The 24,646-nt window shown below is 37.2% G+C and overlaps 1 protein-coding gene across 1 annotated transcript in view; it reads left to right on the top strand.

Annotated features, from left to right (window-relative positions):
- The window catches only part of Stxbp3 (syntaxin binding protein 3), a 73,474-nt gene that overhangs the window by 496 nt on the left and 48,332 nt on the right, over positions 1-24,646 (top strand). The window contains exons 2-4 of the mRNA XM_013031848.1: positions 14,397-14,446; positions 15,388-15,469; positions 22,290-22,366. Of these exons, the coding sequence (XP_012887302.1) occupies positions 14,397-14,446; positions 15,388-15,469; positions 22,290-22,366 (209 nt within the window). The remainder of the gene's footprint in view (positions 1-14,396; positions 14,447-15,387; positions 15,470-22,289; positions 22,367-24,646) is intronic.

The raw sequence follows: 24,646 nt of genomic DNA, 5'->3' as shown, positions 1-24,646 counted from the left end.
GGGGACGTCTCCACCCCGGACAGGCTGGGCTCTGCGTCTCCCTTTCCCGCCCTCCTCTTCCCCACGGTGTTGTGTGTTCTCCTGATCCGGTGTGTTTGTTTGTTTGTTTTTATCAAGGAGGGGTTTTCACTGGCCCTCCTTTTCAGTGTCTGCCCCAACAACAGACCCCGCGGTGGCCGGATGGTTCACCGGCCTCTCCGCTTAGAGGTGCCCACTGCTGGCGCTGAAGTTCTAGAGAAGGGACCACCAGACCGATCGGATCTCTAGCCCTGCCAGCCCCCAGTGTAGTCAGGCAGGGTTGTTCCTTTCCCTTAGGCCGGGCCACTCCCTGCGCCTAGGATCTTCCTTACTCCTTGCTGGTTACGGGTGTTCCTGCCCCATCATCTATGACTTTTCCTAAAAAATCTCTCCAAACCCAGGCCCGGGAGGCCAGGGAAGGAAGGAATGAAGTCACCCAACAGGAAGAACCATCACCTTGGCATAGCCCAGTTCAAAGTAATGATCGTCTAGTCGTAGCAAGCGGGAGTAACATCTAATTAGTGTTCGTTATTCCAACTTGTTGAGCAAGGAACTTTTTTTTTTTTAAATTTTAACCTAACAGCACTTTGAGGAGTCAAACAATTCCTTGTATAAAATGTAAACATCCAAATCAGTAACGGAGATGGTGCCTAGCCGCAGGCACTTAGAAGAGATAGATAAAAAATATAACAAAGAAAAAAAAGTTTTTAAAATTAGTTCAATTTTAAGGTTGGCAGCTTGTAATTCACGCTTAACATGGTAGACTTTTAAGAACTGAGTGTGTTTAAAATATCTGGCACACTGATACGAAAACAGGTACCAAATTGTGTTGTATAAACAACTTTTGGTAATGCACGGTTGTGTTGTATAAACAACTTTTGGTTATGCACGGTGCTTTACAGTCAGCATTTAGGAGAAAAAAGAGATAAATGATAATGGCAGTCTTGATAGCTCGAAACTAAGCTAGAGGGTGAGTGTAGAGAGAAAGTTTCTGTCCTGTGCTGTTAATTTGAGGTAACAGCAGGCTGTCTAGACAGAGTGTAAGATAAAGACAGAAACTGAACGGGTGGAAAAAGATGTAAGTTGGCAAAATAGTTCTCAGAAATTTTGTATAGCTAGAAACAACCAAAAGACAAAATATTTGCCATTTGTTGAATGAAACATACTTGAAAAGGAATCTTTCAATTAATTTAACAAAAGATGAATCTGAAAAAATGTTGAAGCTAAGAGGTAGAAGAATAAAAAAGTTTTGTTGGGTTAGAGATATAATTAGGTGAGGATAAGAAAGCTAAACATAAGAACCTTTAATTTACCCCAAAACTGTGGTAAATAGAACGGAACTACTACTATTTCTTAAACATTTTCACTGTGCCAGGCATTATTCTTTACATATATTAAACTTCATGAGAATATCAGTATTTCACTGACATTGAAATTGACAGAGCTATTAGAATGACTGCATATAGTCAAAATTGGAAATGAGGTCCACACACTGATGCGTGGATAAGGCATGATGCAGCATGGATAAGACAATAAAAAGAAATGAAATATTGGCATATTTTACATCATCACTGAGTCTTAAAAACATGCAAAGTAAAACCCCAGTCACATTGTATGACTCCATTTATATGAGATGTCCAGAGTAAGCAAATATGTAGAGACAAAGTGTGTTAAGTGAATGCCTTTCTGGAGAGGGAGGGAGACTGGAGGAATGGAATCTCTTTTCAGAGTAATGAGGTCGAAACCAGTGTGGTAACATGGGGATGGATGTATGGTTTCATGAAAATAGTAGGAAAATAAAACAGTTGTATTCTTCAGATAAATTGAATAGAATGCAAATTATATCTTGATAAGGCTATTAAAGCAAACCCTGTCAACATCTATTAAATCTAGATCTAGGGTTTACACCTAGGTCTTTTTGACTACAATGCTAACGTTTGATTTGTAATATGTAAAGTTTAGTTCAGGGTCTTAAACATTAGACTCTTAACTGTTCTCCTATCTGGCTTCCTTTTTCTTGTTCAGTCTACACAGACAATAGCTGTCAGAAAAGTTTTCCTTTAATAGTACCATTGTATCATTGTGTGGTTCTCTTGCTTAAAGACCAGCAGTTGCCTATAGTTCATTTCAAAAAGTCTCTCTCTCTTCCCCTCCCCCCCTCCTCTCTCCTCTCTTTTGCCAGTCTTGGGGCTAGCACTTCAGCCACGCCTTTAGCTACTCAGCTGAGATCTGAGGATCATGGTTTGAAGCCAGGTGGGGCAGAAAAGTCCCCATGAGACACATCTCCAGTTAACCACTCAAAAACTGAAGTGGTGCTGTGGCTCAATGTGGTAGAGCACTAGTGATCAAAAGAGTTCAGGGACAGCTCCCAGACCCTGAGTTCAAGCCCCATGACTGACAAAAAACAAACCAGAGTCTCACAGACTTTCCTGTCTAAGCTGGCTTTGAACTTCGATCTTCTGATCTCATCCTCCTGATTAGCTAGGATTACAGGTGTAAGCAAGTCTCTTTTGAAGACCTTTAACCTAGCCCCAATCTGCCTTGCTATTCTTACCTACTTTCACTTGTATTATCTGGATTTTTTCCCCATGGTCCTTACTGTTTACTCATGATCTCTTTTAACTCCATATCTTATCTTGATGACTTGGTCCTCTGTCTAAAATGCTACCCTTTCCCTAATTTCTAGTGGTCCCCAAATAGGCTTCCATCTCCATAATGGCTCCTCATTTTCACTCAGCTTCTTAATGTTTATTTTCCCTTCTTGAATGCCACTCTGATACCTTGATAAGATAGGTATACTTGTTTCTTGCAGGAGTTTAACAGTAGTGCTTGTGTGCTGTTCCTAGATCTTGAACTTGGTGCCAAGGTGCCTGTCTTTGAGCTCTTTTGCTCAAGGCCATTTGAACCACATCCCTGTCTGATCTTTTGTGCCTTAATTGGAAATGAAAGCCTACCAGACCTTCCTGCCCACGCTGGCTTCAAACTGCAGTCCTTGTATCTTGGCCTTCTGAATAGCTAGGATTACACCCTGGAACAGTACATTTAGAAAAATAATTTACTCTGTTTTACTACCTATATCCCATTTATTAAATACTGAATTTCTATGGGAATATAGCAGCTCTCTTCAAGCTTACGTAACACTTAAGCTTAAGTAGGTAATAGAAAACAAGATAACAAATAAATGTGATTGTTTCAGTTTATTATATAGTGGGGAGACAGGCTATTGTAGGTAGGTAAATCGGAAGTTTATCTGATTAGGTGACATTTGAGCTGAGACCTAAAACATGATAAGGATTCAGGCTTAAAACTATCTTCAAACTCCTTCAAGGAAAATAAACATAACAAAACAGAACACCTTGTATTTCAAGTGTGAAAGTTTGTTTTTATAAAATGAATTTTTATATTTAAAAATTAGCGAAGATTTCTATGCTTATTTGCTTATTATGCTTAGATGCTTATTTTTTTTCTTGCTTTTGGGAAGTGGTAACAAAAATACCACAGGTTTTAAATGAAAAGTTTATGAAGTTTATTTTTTTTAAAGAGCCACATTAGAAAATGACAGTGATTAAGTCAATTATGAAGTAAAAATCAAACCATTGTTGATATTTTACCCTTATTCATGAGTTTTTATTCAGCAGTTTATTTTTCTCATCTATAAACAGTAGTTTAGTATAATATCTAATTATTATCTGTTAAATACTTTAGTGAGAATGCACATAGGTAAATTATAGATGTTGATTTGTGACAGTTCTTGGCATGTTGAATTGCAGGCTTTTTCCACTTTTCATATTTTTCTCCAGGTCTTTCCTTCTTGTGTTCTATCCAGTGACATTTTTTTTTTGGGTCCGGTCGTGGGGCCTGAACTCTGGGCCTGGGTGCTGTCCCTCAGCTCTTCAGCTCAAGGCTAGTGCTCTACCACTTAAGCTTTTTTCCGGCTTTTTTCTTTTTGCTTATGTGGTGCTGAGGAATCGAACCCAGGGCCTCAGGCATGCAAGGCAAGCGCTCTACCACTGAGCCACCTTCCCAGCCCCTCCAGTGATACTCTTAAATTCTTTTTAAATAGCAAACATTAACTCAACGTTTTTCATGCTCCTTCGAAAATCTCTGTGTGTGTGATACTAAGGTTTAATACAGGTTTGATACAGGGCCTCATGCTTGTTAGCTAGGCAGGCTCTCTATCACTTGAGCCATGGCCTCATTTTAAAACTTCAATGCTAATTAAAGTTAATTTTTTTTAACTTTGAAATAGAAAAAGATCGCAATAGCAGATGCAAGTATAAAATAAAAGTCAACTTCTTCCTGACCCAAACCCTAAGTCTTTCTCTCCAGAAACAACTACTTTTAGGTCTTTAAATAAATCCTTCTTAAAGTTTTCTGAAAATAAAAGCTTGGGTAGAGAAACATACTTTTGTTTTTGTTGTAATCAGCTATCTTTATGGGGTTTTTTTTTCTAGTCACTTCCCCTTTTAAGCTCACTTTGTTGAGCAGTTAAAAATTTTTTTTTAGAAAATCTTTACACAGTCATTCATTTAAATCATTGTTTATTGAGTTACTGCCCTGTTCTTTGGCCTCTTGAAATTCACAATAAAATGGGAGAGACTGGTGTACAAGAAGTAGGTGCTCGATTAGCAAATATGAAGACGTTTTCTTGTAGAAGAGAGGAAAAGGAGTTGGTTTCCTCTGAGAGTGGGTCAGGAATACTCAGAAGCAGGAGTGATATTTAAGATGGTTCTTGCAAGATGCTGATATTTTGCCAGGCAAGGGGAAGTCTGGGATACACCCTAAAGATGACAAAAATATGTGATTATTTATAAAAGAGGAAACAACAAAAAAGAAACACTTCTTTTTAGTTGCAAAGGTTAGGAACATGTAGGCAAAACAATTGTGAATGCTGTGGTAAATACACTTTTTTAGGCAACGAGGAACCATGACAGATGATTTTTCTTTCTCTTCACACTTCATTAAACAATCCCAAAGGAAGCTATTTGCTTTTTCCTATTTTGAAGGGAAATGACATTAAAATTTAATTAAGTATCATGATAAGGTACACTGATGTCGTGTATAACTATTTTTTTTTTGCCTAAATAACTACCACCCAACTACAGCTATAGAATGTTTTCAAGCACCTTCATGACTTCCCCAGTTCAAACTCCACCTGTTCCCTCAGTGTAGCCATTGTTCTATCACATTTACTCCAAACCGTTTATTAGGTCTCATATCCATGAATTTATCTAATTGTGGGTTGAAAATATTAGGGGAAAAAAATGGCTCACGCCTACAATTCTAGCTACTCAGGAGGCTGAGATCTGAGGATCATGGTTCAAAGCCAGCCTGGGCAGGAAAGTCTGTGAGATTCTTATCTCCAATAAACCATCAGAAAACCAGAAGTGGCTCTGTGGCTCAAGTGGTGGAGAGCTCTCCTTACATTGAAGAGCTGAGGAACAGCGCCCAGGCCCAGAGTTCAAGCCACATGACCGACAAAAAAGAAAAATCCTGTTTGTACTGGACATGTATAGTTTTTTTTTGTCATTTTGTAAACAATACAACAGTTATTTGTATTAGGTATTGTATGTAATCTAGAGATGCTTTAAAGTATAGGGAAGGATGCTTAGGTTATATGCTAATATTGTGTCATTTTATATCATATCTGTATTTGTTTTGAGACTGGATATCTCTACCGTGCCCAGATTGGCTTGAACACATAGGCTCAAGTGATCCTCCTACCTCAGCTCCTGAGTAGTTGGGACTATAATCATGCCCTATGCCTGGCTTACTACACCCTTCCATGTAAGGGGCTTGTGTATTTAAAGATCCTGTTTAGGGGAAGAAGGAGATTCTGGAACCAGTCTCCTGAGAACACTAGAAGATGACTATATCTTCTTTAAAAATAAGAATGATTAAATTTCTACCTAGAAATAATTGCCTTAATATTTGCCTTTGTATAATTTCAGTTCTTTTTCAGTACTGGGAACTGAACCCAGTCCTTACACATGGCTAGGCAACCACTGAACTCAATCCTGCCTTTGTATATATTTAGTATTCTTGTAGTAATTCTCAGTTTTCTTTTTTTTTTTTTTTTTTGGTTCTGGTCATGGGGCCTGAAATCTGGGCCTGGGTACTGTCCCTCAGTTCTTCAGCTCAAGATTAGCGTTCTTCCACTTGAGCCACAGCACCACTTCCGGCTTTTTTTCCTTTTTGTTTATGTGGTGCTGAGGAATCGAACCTAGGGCCTCATGCATGCGAGGCAAACGCTCTACCACTGAGCCACCTTCCCAGCCCCATAATTCTCAGTTTTCATATACTCTACTATGTTTTTTTGGAAGCCTCATGCACAGTTCATTATGTTTTTATTTAAATGATTTATGATGCGTACTTTTGCTTCCTACTTCAACCCCCTTATTTGACCTTTATAAAGATTGTTACCCGCAAACTGAATGTTATAGGCCAGAAGTAGGCAGAATCAGATAATAATTAGGAATTTAATAATGTGTTGCTTTTTTTTGGAATCTTAATTCCTTTATGACCTGCAGTATGATTTTTTTTTTTGCTTTTGGCTATTTTTCAAAAACATCATTATGCATTATTTATAAAAGCCTCATTTTTCTCCACATCATACTATAGTTGGGAGACTTGGTTTCTAGTCTAGGTTGTATTTCAGTTTACTAATTTAAACAATGAACAGTTTGCTTTAAAAAAAAAAGTGGTCATTGAACTCAGGGCCTTACACTTAGTAAACAGTTGCTCTACCACTTGAGCCACACTTCAGTCTTTTTTCATTTTTAGTTGCTTTTCAGATAGAGTCAGGCTTTTGCCAGGTCCAGACTTTGAGTATGATCTTCCTTTCCCTACCTCCTGGATAGCTGGGATCACTGGCATGTCTCCTATACGTGGTTTGTTGTAGGGAGATAGAATCTCAGTAACTTTGCTGGACTAGCCTCAAGCTGCATTCCCCTTATTGCTAGTTCCCTAGTAGCTGGGATTACAGACATGTGTTGCTATATTCAGCCTAGACTATGCCCCCCCCATCTTGACTCTTTCATAATTCCATTTTTTAGGTCTTTAATTTGTTATATTTTATTTTTACTTGCATTCTTGTTAGTTTTCTCTTGTGCTATATTTTTCTCATGTTTTATTTGTGATATAAATACTTAACATTAATTTTCTTTTTAGCTTAATGACATTCTATAGATTGTTTCTTGCCTTTTTGCTCTGTCATGTTTTCTTATCATTTCTTGCTCTTACTTATTTTGGTACTGGGGTTTGAACTCAGGTTGTTGCACTTGCTAGGCTGGTGCCCAATCATTTGAGCCACACTTCCACCTCTTGTTATATTGACTGTAAACATCTTAGTACATCATCAGTGTATTAAAATAAACTATGCATTAAAAATCTAAAATACAGAAAGTGAAGCAATAGAATATGGAGAAACTGTAGGCTAATATGGGTTAAACTTAAAAAAATTAACTGACAACCTTACCCAGATGCTGTAAAAATTTTTATTATGTAAAAATTGTAAGTTTCTTGGTAGAATAGTAGAACACAATAAACAAATCAAGAGCTAAACTATAGATTTGAAGAAAATACCAACATATATAAACAGAAAGACTCAATATATAGAGAATGCCTAGGAATTGATTGGGAAAAGATAATGACCCAGTAGAAAAATGAGCAAAGGAAATGAGCAGGCAACTTGCAGATTAAGTCATTTAGTTGACTGTTTTTGACTTGGAGAAATGCGCATCATTTTTAATCCATACGATTGGCAAAAATCAGGGTGATTAATTTCATGTAGTAGTGGGAAGCTTCTTGATGGGAATATGAATTGTTAATGACTTTTGAGAAAGTTTCAGTTTAGTAAAATAAGAGACAGATGTCTTGTGATGGCAGCAATCTCACTGTGGGTCTTTCCACTTACATATGTATATTTAGAGATTCTTACTATAACATAGTGGTACAATTGGAGACAGAATGGCAAACAATCTAGCAAATAGGAGACTATTTGAATAGTAAATTATACCTATACTAAGGAATATTCTTTTTTTTCTTTTTTGCCAGTCCTGGGGCTTGCACTCAGGGCCTGAGCATTGTTCCTGAGCTTCTTTTGCTCAAGACTAGCACTCTACCACTTGAGCCACAGTGCCACTTCCGCTTTTTCTGTTTATGTGGTACTGAGGAATCGAACCCAGGGCTTCCTGCATGCTAAGCAAGCCCTCTACCACTGAGCCACATTCCGAAGTCCCTACTAAGGAATATCTTGATACTGTATTTATATCTTGATACTGTATTTGGAGAATATCCATAAAGCATATTTAGGGAAAAAAGCAGTGATAGAAATATGTGTAAACTGATGACTTTTTGTAGCAATTTGATTATGACACCCAGACTCCCAGAAGTTAGAAAAAGGACTATGCTGTTGAGAAATAAATTGGAGTGGGAAGCAAAGAGTCAGTACAGATGATCCAGAAGAAAAGGCTCAGTTGTCACAATGGAGATAAAGGGAAGTTGGATAACAATAGGAGGGATTTAAGCAGTAGAATCTATAGGATTTAAACTAAAGGAGAGTCAACCTAAACTATGAAATTCCAGTCTGTGAATTAGATAATGGTGTTGCTAGTTTATGGATGAAAAGAGAAGGAATAGGTTTGGAGGAGGAAAAATAGTTCAAGACTAGACAGTGGTGAGTTTCAAGTGTAAGTTGAAATATCTGATAGGCAATTGGAGATCCTGAGGTGTAAACTTAGAAAAATAAACTGAACAAGACATCATGTAATAATAGCATATGGTGTCATAGAAGTTATGGATTTAGATACAATTGAACAGATAGAAGAGGGTACCTTTTCCAGGTCAGTATTGAGATCTTCTTTTAGTACTTGTTTTCTTCATTCTGGTTTCCATATGGTTTGCCTTTGTGTACATGCGTGTGTGCGTGCGTGTTTGTGTGTGTTTGTGTGTGTGTGTGTGTGTGTGTGTGTGTGTGTGTGTAGTGTTAAGAGTCTGGACCTCAAACTCCAGGACTGATGGTTTTGTTCATTGGCAGGCAGTTTGCCTTTTTTATTTGCTTTATTTCCTTTAAGACTCCATTATTCATATATTATTTCCTATTTCCAGGCAAACCAGTTTCTCTTGCACTGTTATTATCAGGTTTATTCAATGTTTTCTGAACATACCATTAGCATTGCTCATGTTCTTGTACACATAATATCTTATTTTTTCTTCCAGTATTTTCACTGCATTGGCATTACCATTTTAAGTATATTTCCTTTTATACTTCAAAGAAACAAAATGAGTAGATAGGAGAGTTGGTATTAATAGGTCTTTGAGTGACATTTGGACTTGTGGAAAATCAGTTTAGAAATAAGGCAGAAGCTTGGTATGGAGGACATTGAATAAGTAGAGTTTAGATTTTATGTTGTAGGCAAGAGTAAACATCTGAGGGACTTTTAAGGTAGATATAGCTGTAAACAGAAGGGTTGTATATTAGGAAACTGACGTACAGCAATGTGAAAATTGAGAAAGCAGAGGGTTGAAGGTGGAAAACAGGAAAGTCCAAATAAGAGTTTATTGCAATAGTTCGTTTAGAGATGATAAGAATCAAAGTGTTCATTATTTGCATTGTGATAGGTATTTTCAGTAATGAAGAGATGGTTTTAAAGTACACAGGAAGCTGTTCACAGGTGAGATGTAAACACTACTCATTTTTTACCTGTGGATTTTGGTATCCATGGAGGTTCTTGGAACCAACCCCCCATAGATCCCAAAAGATGCCTGTAATCACCAACTTTTTGGACTTGGACATCCTAGCAATAGTAGCTGTTCCCTGTATACAATTTCTATTACCTACCTGTGCTCTATTTGTTGTTGAGGTTCCCTGACAGTTTATCATATTCCCTAATTCACTTTACCTATATGAACAGAGGAAGCCATCTGGGCTCTCGATGTGGTTCATATGACAGATGGCAGTGGCAGTGGAATGTGGCTTAGTGGCTTAGCAGTAGAGCGTTTGCATAGCATGCATGAAGCCCTCGGTTGGATTCCTCAGTACCACATAAACAAAAAATGCTGGAAGTGGTGCTGTGGCTCAAGTGGTAGAGTACTGGCTTCGAGGAAAAAGAAGCTCAAGGACAGTGTTCAGGTCCTGAGTTCAAGCCCTAGGAATGGCAAAAAAACAAAATTGTACTCATTACCGGACTTATATAACTGCAACTCCTTTGTACATTACCTCTATAATAACAATAAAAAATAAAAATAGGGTTGGAAAGGTGGCTCAGTGGTAGAGTGCTTGCCTTGCATGCATGAGGCCCTGGGTTTAGTTCCTCAGCACCACATCAGTGGAAAAAGTCAGAAGTGGCACTGTGGTTCAAGTGGTAGAGTACTAGCCTTGAGCTGAACTGCTGAGGGACAGCGCCTAGGCCCAGAGTCCAGGCCCCACAACTGACCAAAAAAAAAAAAGTGTGATTGAAAAAAAAAACTTGACTGGTGACTGGAATGCTATCCAATAGCCCAACATTGATCATTCTATTTTGCAAGTGCCAAGTTCTTTTGTACAAATCAAATCACCATGTGTGCATAAATCTATTCAGAACTCTTTGGTTTCACTTTATTTGTCCTCTTTCATGGCAATAATATTGTTTTGTTATATGTATTATAATAAATCTTGACATTTGGCATTGTTACAAAAGATTAAAAAAAAGAAATCAAGGTGTTGCTGGTAACAGCACCAGTAAAAAATAACGGTCAGCTATCAGAAGAACAATCAGTACTGCCTAATGGAGGTACTGAATATGGAGGAAAGAGGGAATATCCAGAGGCTGTGATTCATAAGATAACCCACAGTTTACAGAAATGAAGCCTAGAGCTGCTTTTAGGGAACTATAATCTCAATTTGAGGCATATAAATGCTTAAATCTGTACTTTATAGTTGAATGAAATCCAAGGAGAGATGAGCTTGAATAAATACTGAAGGACTGATCTTGATAGATGAAACTTTGGCAAAGAACCTGATGTCTAAAGAAGAATGTAATATAGGCAGAGCAAAGGCAAAACAATAGTCTCGAGGTGTATTCATGTTTAGAATGCTGCGATAATAGATATAGAGTTCAGTAATTTTCTTTTTTTTTTTTTTTGGGTCTGGTCGTGGGGCCTGAACTCTTGGCCTGGGCGCTGTCCCTCAGCTCTTCAGCTCAAGGCTAGCACTCTACCACTTGAACCACAGCACCACTTCCAGCTTTTTTTCTTTTTGCTTATGTGGTGCTGAGGAATTGAACCCAGGGCCTCATGCATGCAAGGCAAGCGCTCTACCCACCTTCCCAGCCTAGTAATTGTCTTTAAAATTGAGCAGGTAGGATTGGTTGGGGGGGTGGGGGGGAAGGGATGGGAAGGGGAAACAAAGGAGGAGGCTACAATGCTTGATAAGAAATGTACTCATTATCTTGCCCATGTAATTGTAGCCCCTCTGTACAGTATTTTCACAATAAAAATTAATTAATTAATTAATTAATTTTAAAAAAGTCTCACGGGCTTTCCTGCCCAAGCTGGCTTTGAACCATGATCCTCAGATCACAGCCTCCTGAGTAGCTAGGATTGCAGGTGTGAGCCACCGGTGCCCGGCTTCCCTGAGCTTCTTTTTCAAGGCTAGCACTCTACCACTTGAGCCATAGCACCATTTCCAGCCTTTTCTGTTTCTGTGGTACTAAGGAATCGAATCCAGGGCTTCATGCGTGGTAGGCAAGAACTCTAGCACTAAACCACATTCTCAGCCCAAATCCTTAGATTCTTTTTGTTGTTGTTGTTGTTGGTCTTGGGGCTTGAACTCTGGGCTTGGGTACTATTCCTCAGCTCTTCAGCTCAAGGCAAGCGCCCTACCGCTGGAGCCACAGCGCCACTTCCGGTTTTCTAGTGGTTTATTGGAGATAAGAGTCTCACGGACTTTCCTGCCCAGGCTGGCTTTGAACTGTGATCCTCAGATCTCAGCCTCCTGAGTAGCTAGGATTACAGGTGTGAGCCACCGGTGCCCGGCTCCTTAGATTCTTAGGCAGTATTATTCAATAGAATTGAAATGTAAGGGCCAGAGAGATGTGGCTCAAAAGTGGAGCAGGATCCTGAATTTAATCCTCAGTACCACTGAAAAAATAATGCAAACTACATATGAAATTTAAATTTTTCTAGTGGCCACATTGAACAAAGTAAAGAGAAAAGAGTGAAATTAATTTTAACAATATATTCTCTTCGGGCTGGGAAGGTGGGTCAGTGGTAGAGAGCTTGCCTTGCATGCATGAGGCCCTGGGTTCGATTCCTCAGCACCACATAAGCAAAAAAAAAAAGCCAGAAGTGGTGCTGTGGCTCAAGTGGTAGAGCGCTAGCCTTGAGCTGAAGAGCTGAGGGAAAGCACCCAGGCCCAGAGTTCAGGCCCCAGGACCGGCAAAAACAAAACAAATACATTCTCTTCAACTTGATGCGTGCAAAATGTTATCTAAATATGTAATTTAAAAGTTAATTTGCTTTTTTCATTTCAAAGGTTTGTTGATTTTTTGTTGTTTTCTGGTGTGTGTGTGTGTGTGTGTGTGTGTGTGTGTGTGTTTTGTATGTGTAATTTTTGTTGTTGTTGATTTTGGTAGTGCTAGAGATAAAACCCAGGACCTTAATCATACTATGTGCTGTACCCTCTTATATATAGTCTGTGCTTGCAGGACATAGCAGTTCAGACTATCACGTATCACATGCTCAGTAGCTACAAGGTCTAGTTTCTAACTACTAGGGAAGTGAGTTATAAGGTTTTTCTTTCTCTTATTTTTAAATTTTATTATCTTTACATAGTTAAACACAGAGTTTCAATCCAACATGTCAGTTTGAGTATAATGCATCTTGATCAATGTCATCTTTTTCATCACTCTTCCTCATCTCTCCCAGTATCATACATCCCCTCAATTTATCTGGTGCCATGTTCACATATGTACATTGAATATTATTACTTCATTGTTGAAGGGAAACACGCTATTGGAATTCTCCCCTGCAGCTGCCATACTTTAGTTAGCGTGTGTATATGCATATGATCTTTTATATGTTTACATATATATTTATAATTTAGATTAACTTCCACATATGAGAGTAAACACACATCCTTTATCTGAATCTTATTTCACTTAACATAATTTTTCTAGGCCTGTTCATGTCCCTGCAAATGACATAATTTCAATCTTCCTGATGGATGAGTAAAATGCCATTGTGTGTGTATATGTGTATATATCTGTATATATGTATACACACATTTTCTTGTTCTGTTTGTCTATTGAAGGGCATCTAGGCTGTTTCCATAACCTGGCTATAGTGAATAGTGCAGTTTCAAAGACTGTTAATAGGATGACTTCTGCCTATAGACCTTTTCTCCAAATTTGATCCATTATAAATTCCATCAGCATTCATTTCTTAAAGAGAAAAACACAGATAAATCTAATTAGAACAAATAAAAGGTCTTCAAATTTCAGTTTATGTGAAGTATAAGAATGAAACTAATTCAGAAACATGAGTAACATATTAGTTTAATATCAGTTCTGTTTGAGATGCTTCATGTTTTTGTCTAAAGCATTAGTTGTGTTTAAACCACTGTGTGATCTGATTATTTCCCTGCCCTTAACAGTGTAAAAAATAGCCTCCCCAAAAGTAAAGTAAAAGTTTGATAATCCTTCCCAAGCTCCCAAAGCCATATAAATGTGCTTAGTTTAGGCAAAAGTTTTACATTTATTGAAAGATAGTATTACAGGAGAAATGAATCCAACATCTGCAATATGAGAAATAAGGAGCATGTAATATCTAACTTTTTTATTGTTGTTGGTTGTGGGGCTTGAACTTGGGGCCTGGGTACTGTTCCTGAGCTCTTTTGCTAAAGGCTAGCTCTCTACCACTTTGAGACACTGAGCCACTTTCAGTTTTTGACAGTTAATTGGAGATAAGAGTCTCAGGGGGACTTTTCTGCCCTGGGCTGGCTTCAAACTACAGTCCTCAGATCTCAACCTCCTGAGTAGCTCGGATTACAGGCATGAGCCATCAGTGCCCAGCAAGATCTTTTGATGAGCAGTTTTAGTGAATAGAATGTAGCCTACTCTATGAGATTTCCAGTTATGAATAGTCAGACCTACTGCATTATGGTACGGTAAATTTGATTAATTTTAGAGTACTGAAACTCTATCGTGAATATTGATAATTTTTCTTAGCACTCTCCTTAGAGCCATATATGCATGGATATCAAGGGTCTACTTTGTGTGTACTTTTTATATAGTTTAACTAGTTTTCAAATTAGAATTTTTCTCAGGTATTTTGGAGCTTTTGAGTAGTGTGATATTTATCTAACTTGATTTAAATCATAATTCTTATGTTTTAAACAGAGATAAAGTCAGCTGTGTTTGATGACTGCAAGAAAGAAGGAGAATGGAAGGTAAAATTTGAATATTTTCCCTTATATTGAGGCCTTTATTAGAGAACTTGGACATGCCCTATTTGCTTTTAAATCCTAACTTCATCATTGAATAAGTATGGCTCCTTGGGCGGGTAATACAACCTTTGGCTGCCTCTGTTTTCTTATCTTTAAGATGGGGATGTTAGTGGTCTGGCATGTTGCTTAGCATGACCTAGATTAAATCTGCAGCACCAAAAATAATCAACCAATAAATGGCTCAACTTTTTCTTAACTCAAGGGCTTTGCAAATTCTGACAGCCAACCTTCCGTTCTTACTCACCTAGTTCTTTATACTATTCCCTGACTCCATTCCCAAGTGACTAGTCTAGTATTTTCTCTTATCTAGTACATAAAGTAGAATGCTATACTATAATTGCCTGTTACTACCTGTTAAGTGTTCTCAACACATAGCATAATGCTTAGGACTCATTAAAGAAAGACAACATTTCTGTATGGTGATGTACTTATTGACACAAGTGTAAATTGTTCGTTAACTCAAAAGTGCCCTTATTTTAACCAAACTCTCCCCAGTTAAAGAAAAATTATATATGAAACAAAATCAGGATGATAACTCATAGGGTAGCCAGAAAAAAATAAGTGAACAGTGCTTGAAACAATGTGTCAATTTATTATTTTAAGAAAATTTGATGTTGAACATTGTATTAAAATGAATGTATTAAAATGAAAACGTCCTTCAAAGTAAAATACACACACGTATTCTATATGTATATGTATAGTGAGAAAAATCTCTAGATCGTGAGCCAAAACATGAATTGAGGTCATTTCATATACTGTACTAATATTTTAATTTTATGTTATAAAAGATTGATAAGTTTGAATAAATTCAAGATCTGAAATTCTGTCTTTTGTGAATTCTTGGCAATTAGATGCTTATACTTATTTCTTAATTTATGTTTAAGATAATGCTTTTAGATGAATTTACCACTAAGCTTTTGGCATCATGTTGCAAAATGACAGATCTTCTAGAAGAGGGAATAACTGGTAAGTGTTACTAATTCTCGTGAATACTTTAAAAATTGGAAGGCTGAAGAATTAAGAAATTTTGTCAGTAATCTTTTTTTAAAAAAAGGCTATGTTTTATTTTTTATGACATAAGCAAATTTGACATTTTCTTTATGAATCTTCAGAGTTAGTTTTTCTGCCAAATGAGACATTATTAAGTGTTATTAACTAAGACTAAGTCAGTTGCTTTATTTTATTTTATTTATTTTTTTTTTTTGGGTCGGCCGTGGGGCTTGAACTCTGAGCCTGGGCGCTGTCCCTCAGCTCTTCAGCTCAAGGTGAGCGCTCTACCACTTGAGCTATAGCGCCACTTCCAGTTTTCTGGTGGTTTATTGGAGATAGGAGTCTCACGGTCTCTCCTGCCCGGGCTGGCTTTGAACCGCCATCCTCAGATCTCAGCCTCCTGAGTAGCTAAGATTACAGGCGTGAGCCACCAGCACCCGGCTTATTCAGTTGCTTTATTGAAGGTTGTTTTTGTTTTTGTTTTTTTTTGCCAGTCATGAGGCTTAAGCTCAGGGCCTGAGCACTATCCCTGAGTTTGTTGTTTTTTTTTTTTTGGTTGGTCGTAGGACTTGGACTCTGGGCTCAGATGCTGTCCCTGTACTCTTCAGCTCAAGGGGAGCATTGTATCGCTTGAGCCACAGTGCCACTTTCAGTTTTCTAGTGGTTTATTGGAGATAAGAGTCTCACAGACTGTCCTGCCTGGGCTGGCTTTGAACCAAGATCCTCAGATCTCACCCTCCTGAGTAGTTAGGATTACAGGCGTGCGCCACCGGTGCCTGGCTCCCTGAGTTTCTTTTGCTCAAGACTAGCACTCTACCAGTGGAGCCACAGCGCCACTTCTGGCCTTTTCTGTTTATGTGGTACTGAGGAATTGAACCCACGCCTCATGCAGGCAAGGCAATCACTCTACCAGTAAACCACATCCTCAGCCTGGGTGGTGGTGGTGGTGGTGGTGGTGGTGGTTTTTTAATGTTTAACAGTTTTGTTATTGATACACTCAGTTAACTTTGCTTGTGGTTTTCTTTTTTCTTTTTTGGTTTTAGGAATCAAACCTAGGACTTAATGAGTACATACAAAAAATTCTACCACTGGGCTATACTCCCAGGACTTAGGGTTTTTTTTGCTTCTAAATTGATGGTCTAAAATCAATATTGATACATACTTGACAATATATGATGCTGGTTTTGTAAATTTATTTTTTATTTTTATTTTTATTACCTGGAAATGAGATAATTACAATTTTAAATCAGTTCTAGGAAGAAAACTGAAAATACAGATTTGGGAAAATAATCATTATACCATGAGTAGTCCAGGTTTATGTTAGTGAAATATTAATCCATATTACCTTCTAGGGAAAATATCAATGTCTTGCAACATTTATAATGATGTTATCTTTAACTCATTCTTTAACTTATTTAAATTTGATCTTTTTAACAGCCCTGTAAAGACAGATAAGTACACCCATTTCCCCATTTGCAATAGGAAAACACTTGAAGTCAGATATAATTTTTTATATGTTGGATCCTAATATATTTTATTTTCTGGGAGTTTGAACTTTGAGCCTTACACTTGCTATCTATGTGCTTATTATTTAAGCCATGTTTCCAACCCTTTTTGCTTTTATCATTTTCAAATAGGGTTTTACTTTTTGTCCCCACTGGCCTGAACTTTGGTGCTTTCCTGAGTCATTAGGAAAATAGCTGCCAGTAACAAAGCCAACTTTATATTGATTGAGATGTTGTTTCACAATCATTTTGCCTGAGCTGGCCTCAATTCATGATCCTTCCAGTGCCAGGTTTCTGAATGGTTAGGATTACAGGCATGAGCCACCACATCTGGTTAGTCACTCCTAATTTCTTTGGCTCAGAAGTAAACCTAAGATTCTTTAGAGAGTATTCTCTGACTTTATATTTGTTTTGATATTTATGCATAAAATAATCTCTTGCCAATTGCATATTAAATATGTGCTTTCTATGACCTTTCATAGAAAAACAGAACTGATTTGAAAACAAATGGAGGAAAGCTTACTGAGCATATCACTACAGATGAAATTTAGGAGAGGAAGTATAGCATGATTAATAGTCTGGGTTCTGCAGCTCCAGAGTCCTTGTTTTGAAACATAGCTTATCCACATACCAGTTGAGGCTACCTCCCTGAGCCCTGCATCCCCTCAATAACTATGCCTATCTCATAGGATTATTATAAAAATAGAATGAAGTAACGTGTTAAGTAGTTAGGTGGATGACTTATATATTACTAATAACAAACATTTGCTGATAGATGTGTCAGCCTTAAAGAGTTTCCTTAAAGGTATTGACTCTGGAAATGTTTAATTCATGTTTTCCTTCCTGATCCTTATACATATTAAGAAATATTATAAGGTCTTTCAAATTTTCATCTCTCTATATGAAATATATGTTTGCGTATATAAACCAAATGTATAAGTATGCAGGTGTAAATATCTTTGTCGCTACATGTATAGTTGCAGAAAATTAAAAGCAAGGCAGTGAGGCTTTGGTGGCTCCCACTGATAATCCTAGCTACTCAAGAGGCTGAGATCTGAGGATTTAAATTCAAAGGTTGGCCCAGACAGACAAATCTGAGAGACTCTTCAGTTTTCAAGCACAAAGTATGGCTCAGGCAAAGTGCCGGTTATGAGCAGAAAAACTGAGCAAGTACAAGTTTGAGTTCAAGCCCCAGTGCTAGGACCAAAAAAGAAAAAAAAGCAAACAGCAAGTTCTTTTAAGTTTTTGTTTGTTTGGTTTTTTTTTTTTGTTTTGGTCAGTCGTGGAGCCTGAACTCTTGACCTGAGCGCTGTCCCTCAGCTCTTTAGCTCAAGGCTAGCACTTCTACCACTTGAGCCATAGCACCACTTCCGGTTTTTCTGCTTATGTGGTGCTGACAAATGGAACCCAGGGTCTCATGCATGCGAAGCAAGCACTCTACCACTGAGCCACCTTTCCAGCCCAAGTTTTTTTTGTTTTTTAATGATATAAAGATTATCTGGCAAAAAGAAAAAAAAAACTCTAAAACTTGAAATTAGAAGATTAAAGCCCTGACTTTTCTGTTAAATAAGTGAAATATTGATTGATATTAGTTTGTTGTGAGTTTTTAAAAAAAATTACATTGCCATAGGTCATTCTGATATGAAACAAGAGTGAATACCATTTGACAAATGTATGAACACACTATGAAGTGACAGAGCTATAATTATGAACTAGGAGTTTTTGTTTGTCCCTTAGAGAACGTTATTTCTTACTGTGTTTGCAATGTTAATACCATATTCTTCAAGGAAAGGATTCTGTGGCCAATAAGCTTGGAAAATAGTATCAAGGACAAACAACAAGTGTTATTGGTACCTTTTAAAGGGTTTAATATAACAATGTACATGTAGATTCCCCAAGGTAGCAATGCAGTATTCATTTAAAAAATTTGTTTGGCCACAGAAAGACCTTTTTTTTTTGAGAAACGTTTTCTTGGATAGAACGCACAGCTATGGAATGTTCTTGATATTTTCCAGAGTCATCTAGGTTTGTTCTGGCTTAGTCATTATTATTTTCCATAGTTGTTATCCTCCAAGTTTCACTGAAAATCCATCTGTTAGACTTGGCATGGGCAGGTTCTGTGGTCAGATTTTCTGTTGTATGCCAGTCATTTATAAAAATGATCAGTATGTATCTTTTAAAAAATACATGAGGGGAAAAGTGTTACTTTAGTATTTGCTATTGCAGTGCAGGTTTGGTTAAGTTAAAATCTTTTAAAAACAGATTAGAAATTAGACTATTCATTTTTCATTATCAAAGACTTTAAAAATCGTTTAACACATAGGTACTTTTCAGTGAGTTTGAGAAATGGCATTTTCTGCTATCAATAAGCAGATTTAATTTTCGCAGTTATATAGCATGTACATTATTCCCTAAACATACTAGTATATGTAGCATAAGTGTTAGACATTTCATTTGGAGTACTAACTAGTGGAAGTAAATTAACGTATACAAAACCTTAATTATTATTTTCATTTTTTACTTTTTGGAGGGACATGAGGATTGAACCCAGGACCTTGTGTATGCAAAGAATATCTTGTGTCATTGAACTGCTTCCCTATGCCTGTGAATCTTAGTCCTTTTCAGATAAAATTATAATTAAAGGAATCATAAAATCCTCATTTTAAAAAAAATTAAATTTTTCCTTGAAAAAAATTTATTTGGTCAGTCATGGGGCTTGGACTCAGGGCCTGGATGCTGTCCCAGAGCTTTTTCACTCAAGGCTAGTACTCTACCATTTTGAGCCACAGCTGTACTTCTGGTTTTTGGGTGGTTAATTGGAGATAAGAGTCTCATGGACTTTTCCTGTGTAGACTGACCAGTGAACCTCAAAATCTTAGCCTCCTGATTAGCTAGAATTACAGGCATGAGCCACCAGCACCCAGCTTTCCTTGAAATTTTTATTTAATATCTAATACTAGCCATGATGAAATTACCATATTTAAAAGAAAAATTGAGCAGTGGCTTACTTTGCATGTCATAATGCTGGTTAATGTGATTAATGATTTTTTTCTGGGTCTTTAGCTAACACAAATGTTGAAAGATGGTTTTCTTTATTTGTAGAAGGATACTTTAAGTTAAAATAGAGCTGGGAGTCAGTGGCTCATACCTATAATCCTAGATATTTAGGAGGCTAAGATCTGAAGATTGAAGTTCAAAGCCAGCCCAGGCAGGAAAGTCTACCCAAAAGCTGGAAATGGAGCTGTAGCTCTAAGTTGTAAAGCATTAGACTTGATAACAAAAGCTCAGGGACAGAGCCCAGGCCCAGAGTTCAAACCCCAGGACTGGCAGAAAAGATAGATTAGATAGACAGATTAGATAGATGGACTTTAATGTGGGAAGTATGACTTAGCTATAAAGCACCTATCAGGCAATTGTAAGACCCTGACTTCAAAGCCCAGTACCACCAAAAATATACACATATATGTGTATGTTTAAGCACACATACATATACATGTACAAGGTGATAATCTCCCCAACACTCCCTATTAGATAATCTCCCCAACACTTGAGTGCTCATATGTAATCCTGTCTACTTGGACGGCTGAGATTGGAAAGGCTGAGGTTCAAGGCCAACCAAGGCAAAAAAGATTCATGAGATCCCCTTCTTAATGGAGAACAGGACACTGTGATATGTGCCTGTTATCCTAACCACAAAAGGAAGCCTAACATAGGGATATTGAGCCAGCACTATATGGAAAATGGACAGCTTGTGGGTAGAGATAAGTGGGGAAAATTGGGAGAGAGCAAAGAAAAGAATGACATTGTCTAAAAAGAAATGTACTCATTACCTGACTTATGTAACTAACCACTCTATACATCACCTTTATACTAATTTTTTAAAAAAGATAAAGGATACAATTTAAATTTTTTTAAAAGAACTTTTAAAAAACAAACCCATAGAATTAGAAGCATGGCTGAGTGGTAAAAGTGCCTGCCTATTGAGCTCAAGGCCCTGAGCTATATTCCAATGCCTACAAATAAATAAGTAGATAAACAATACCTTTCAATAGTTATTTGTGTTCACTTTATATTAGATATTTTCTTAATTTTAGTAAATTGACTAATTTCTAGTGATATTATTGAAAAATATAAATACTTATGTGTGCTTTTAAAATGATAAATGTTTTGTGTAACTGTAACCCCTCTGTACAGCATCTTTACAATAAAACAAAATTAAAATAAAATGACATGTTAATTGGCAACTTAAAGAATATTGTGGTAGTTAAAAACATAGGCTCTTAGATATGAGTTGGAAGCATGCCTGTTCTACTTTTTCTCTGCTTAGACAAGTTATTCGACTACTTTAAGACTCAGTCTCCTCATCTTAAAAACTCATCTCATTGTTATGAGGGTTAATAGTTTATGTAAAATTCTTAGCCTGACATAATTGGTGTCATATTAGCTAATATTATAGAATACTTTTGAAAGAAATACCTATTTTTTATTTTTATGCATTTTCTCTCTGTCTCTCTCTCTTTTTCTCTTTCTCTCGCTCTTTCTCTCTCGCTCTTTCTCTTTCTCTTTCTGTTTCTCTTTGTTGTGGAGATTGAACTCAGGGCTTGGGAACTGACCTGAGCCTCTTTGTGCTCATGGCTAGCACTCTACCCCTTGAGCCACAGCATCATTTCTGGGTTTTTTGAGTGATTAGTTGGAGATAAGAGTCTTGTTGGTACTTTTCTGCCCAGGCTGGCTCTGAACTATGATCTTCATATCTCAGCTCCTGAGTAGCTAGGATTACAGGCATGAGCCATCATTGCCCAGCTCTCAGTTTGTTTCTGTCATATTGATTGCTTATGCTGTTAGGCTGGTAGACCTACCCGTGATACAACTTTTTTTTCCTCATAATAAAACAAGCATATGGTTTACCCTCAGAAAAGACACATTTTCAGGATTTGTTAATTTATCAAATGAGAACAAAATGTAAACCTAGCATATAATGTGTTTTTTTTTATTAGAGTCTGGTAAAATTTATTTAAAGTTGGTCTCAAGGCTGGTGCTGGTCCCTCATGCCTGTAATGTTAGCTACTCAGGAGGTTGAGGTCTGAGAACCTAGGTCCAAAACTGCCCAGACAGACAATACCAAGAGGCTCCTATCAGTAACTCCCAAAAGCCAGAAGTGTGGCTCGAATGTAGATGCCAGCCTTGAGTGAAAAACCTCGAGACAGCATCTAGCCCCAGTACTGTCATACACACAAAAAGGTTTCAAGTATGTACATTTGATTTTATAAAATGTCTTTTTCTGTTGGTAGTTGTGGAGAATATTTATAAGAATCGAGAACCTGTCAGACAGATGAAAGCTCTTTATTTTATCTCTCCAACGCCAAAAGTGAGTATTTTGAGTCCTTAAAAAGTTAGTTCTTGGGCTTGGGTGTAATTCATTGATAGTGTGTGTGTGTGCATAGCATGTTTAAGCGATGGGACTCAATCTTTAGAACAATTTTTGTGTGTATGTGCAGGTCCTGGGGCTCAAATGCAGAGCCTGGTCACTGTTTCTGAGCTTTTTCACTCAAGGTTAGTACTCTACCACTTGAGCCATAGTTCCACTAAAGTTTTTTGATGGTTAATTGGAGATAAGAGTCTCATGGGCTTTCCTGCTCAGGCTAGCTTTGGTCTCAGCCTCCTGAGTAGCTAGGATTATAAGAATGAGCCACCAGCGCCTGGCCAGAACACATTTTTTAAAAAGCAGATTCTTCATTCTTTGTCACCATTTGCTAATAAACTGGTTCATGTAATTGTAATCCATCTGTACATTACTTTTCTAATAATAATAAAAATGCATGAAAGAAAACAAAAACAAGCAAAAAATCATAGTAATGAAATACTCTTTATTAGAAAAATATTCCTATAAACTGAATTATTTAAGAAAGATTGTATGTTAAATTATTGGGCTTTTTTTGGCAGTTATTTTTTATTTTTTTGCGATACTGTGGTTTGAACTCAGGATCTTGCACTTGGTAGGTAGGTGCTCTACCATGTCAGCTATGTCTCAGCCCAGACTATTGTTTTATTTGTACTCTTTCAAGTGACAGTGTGCAAGTGAAAACAAGTTAGTTATATAAAATGATAGTTTCTTTGCAAATTTTGTTCATGTTGCTCTTATTGAACCATAATTTTGGGGAAGATGGAAATATAGATAAAATAGTCTTTGATCAATCCTTTATCTTAGTGATTTCCTTATTGCATACATGCATGTAAATGTGTATGTCTGTGTGTGTGTATAGAATTATGTCACTTTGTGTGAGGATTTTTAAGTTTGTAATATGATTAAATGACTTAACTCACATTAAGTCAAATTTAGAGCCAAAAAAGTATCATGTTCCTTTAATCTGTATAATATCTGAGAACGTATTTTCTAACACCACCTTTTATTCATTCCTTCCTAGAATGTTAATTAGTAGCCCTAGTTTCATTTCACCTTTAATTTTAGCAAATGGTTGGAAAAAGGCAGATATTCTCTTATTGGCTGCTGATGCAGAGAGGTTTTAATGACATAACATGATATTCTATTACAGAAAATTAATGATTGGGAAAAAATGCAAGTTAAAAGCACTATGCCTCACCTAACAGTTTGGCAGACAGATTTTATATCTGTGTGTATATGTGTATATATTTATACACAGATAAATACATATATAAGTATACATACATATATACACACATATGTCACATTCTAGTTGTTTTAGCTATCAGTTTAGCAGAAATTACTATATATTGCTGGTGGGGATATAGATTAATACAGGCTTTTTGGAAAATAATTTGGTGTCCTTTCTCAAGAATCTTAAAAATGTTCCATGCTTTTTAGCTCGTCATAGGAACTAATCAAATGACTTTTCAAATTAAGTTCCTAGGAATAAACAAATCCAGTAAGGTCTTAGAAAAATAATAGTGCAAAAGATATGACCATTAAAAAAAGGTTTATAGATATTTTTATGACCTAGGAATTCACTTTTAATGTCAAATAACAAAAGCAGAATATAAAGATTTCAGGGATGGAGCCCAGATTCAGAGAAGATGGCACCTAACTGTGACTCCTTTCATATCTACAACCAATTTCAGTTTCTTTTACTGTTTTAAATCAGTTGACTGCAGAGTGCTACAAGCCTCTGTGTGTAAGTGAAGCCTCAGGGTCCTTGAGGACTCTGGAAAAGAAATGTAGTGTGAGACTTGCATCCTCATGTGCTGGGAGTTCCCACACACGGCTCATAAAGCAGCAGATCTCAGCAGGAGTTTGCTAAAAGAGATCTGTGATCTCCAGTGAAAAAGCCCATCTGATGTCTTAGTGGTTTGTCTACTGTGCTTTGGTGGTTTTGCCCTCAGAGAAACCACTAGCTTCCTTCTTTTGTGGAACTAGCTATATTTGAGTTATTCCAATAGAAAAACCTAAGTCTGCATTGAGTGGATAAAGAAAAGCAACCATGGGGCTAGGAAGGTGGCTCAGTAGTAGAGTGCTTACCTTGCATGCCAGAGGCCCTGGGTTCGATTCCTCAGCACCACATAAGCAAAAAGAAAAAAGCCGGAAGTGGCGCTGCGGCTCAAGTGGTAGAGTGCTAGCCTTGAGCTGAAGAGCAGAGGGACAGCGCCCAGGCCCAGAGTTCAGGCCCCATGA

This window comes from Dipodomys ordii, unplaced genomic scaffold (assembly GCF_000151885.1).
Source record: "Dipodomys ordii isolate 6190 unplaced genomic scaffold, Dord_2.0 Scaffold146, whole genome shotgun sequence".
Lineage (NCBI taxonomy): Eukaryota > Metazoa > Chordata > Mammalia > Rodentia > Heteromyidae > Dipodomys > Dipodomys ordii.
Note: the sequence above shows the minus strand (reverse complement) of the source record. Positions and strands in the feature narration are given on the sequence as shown.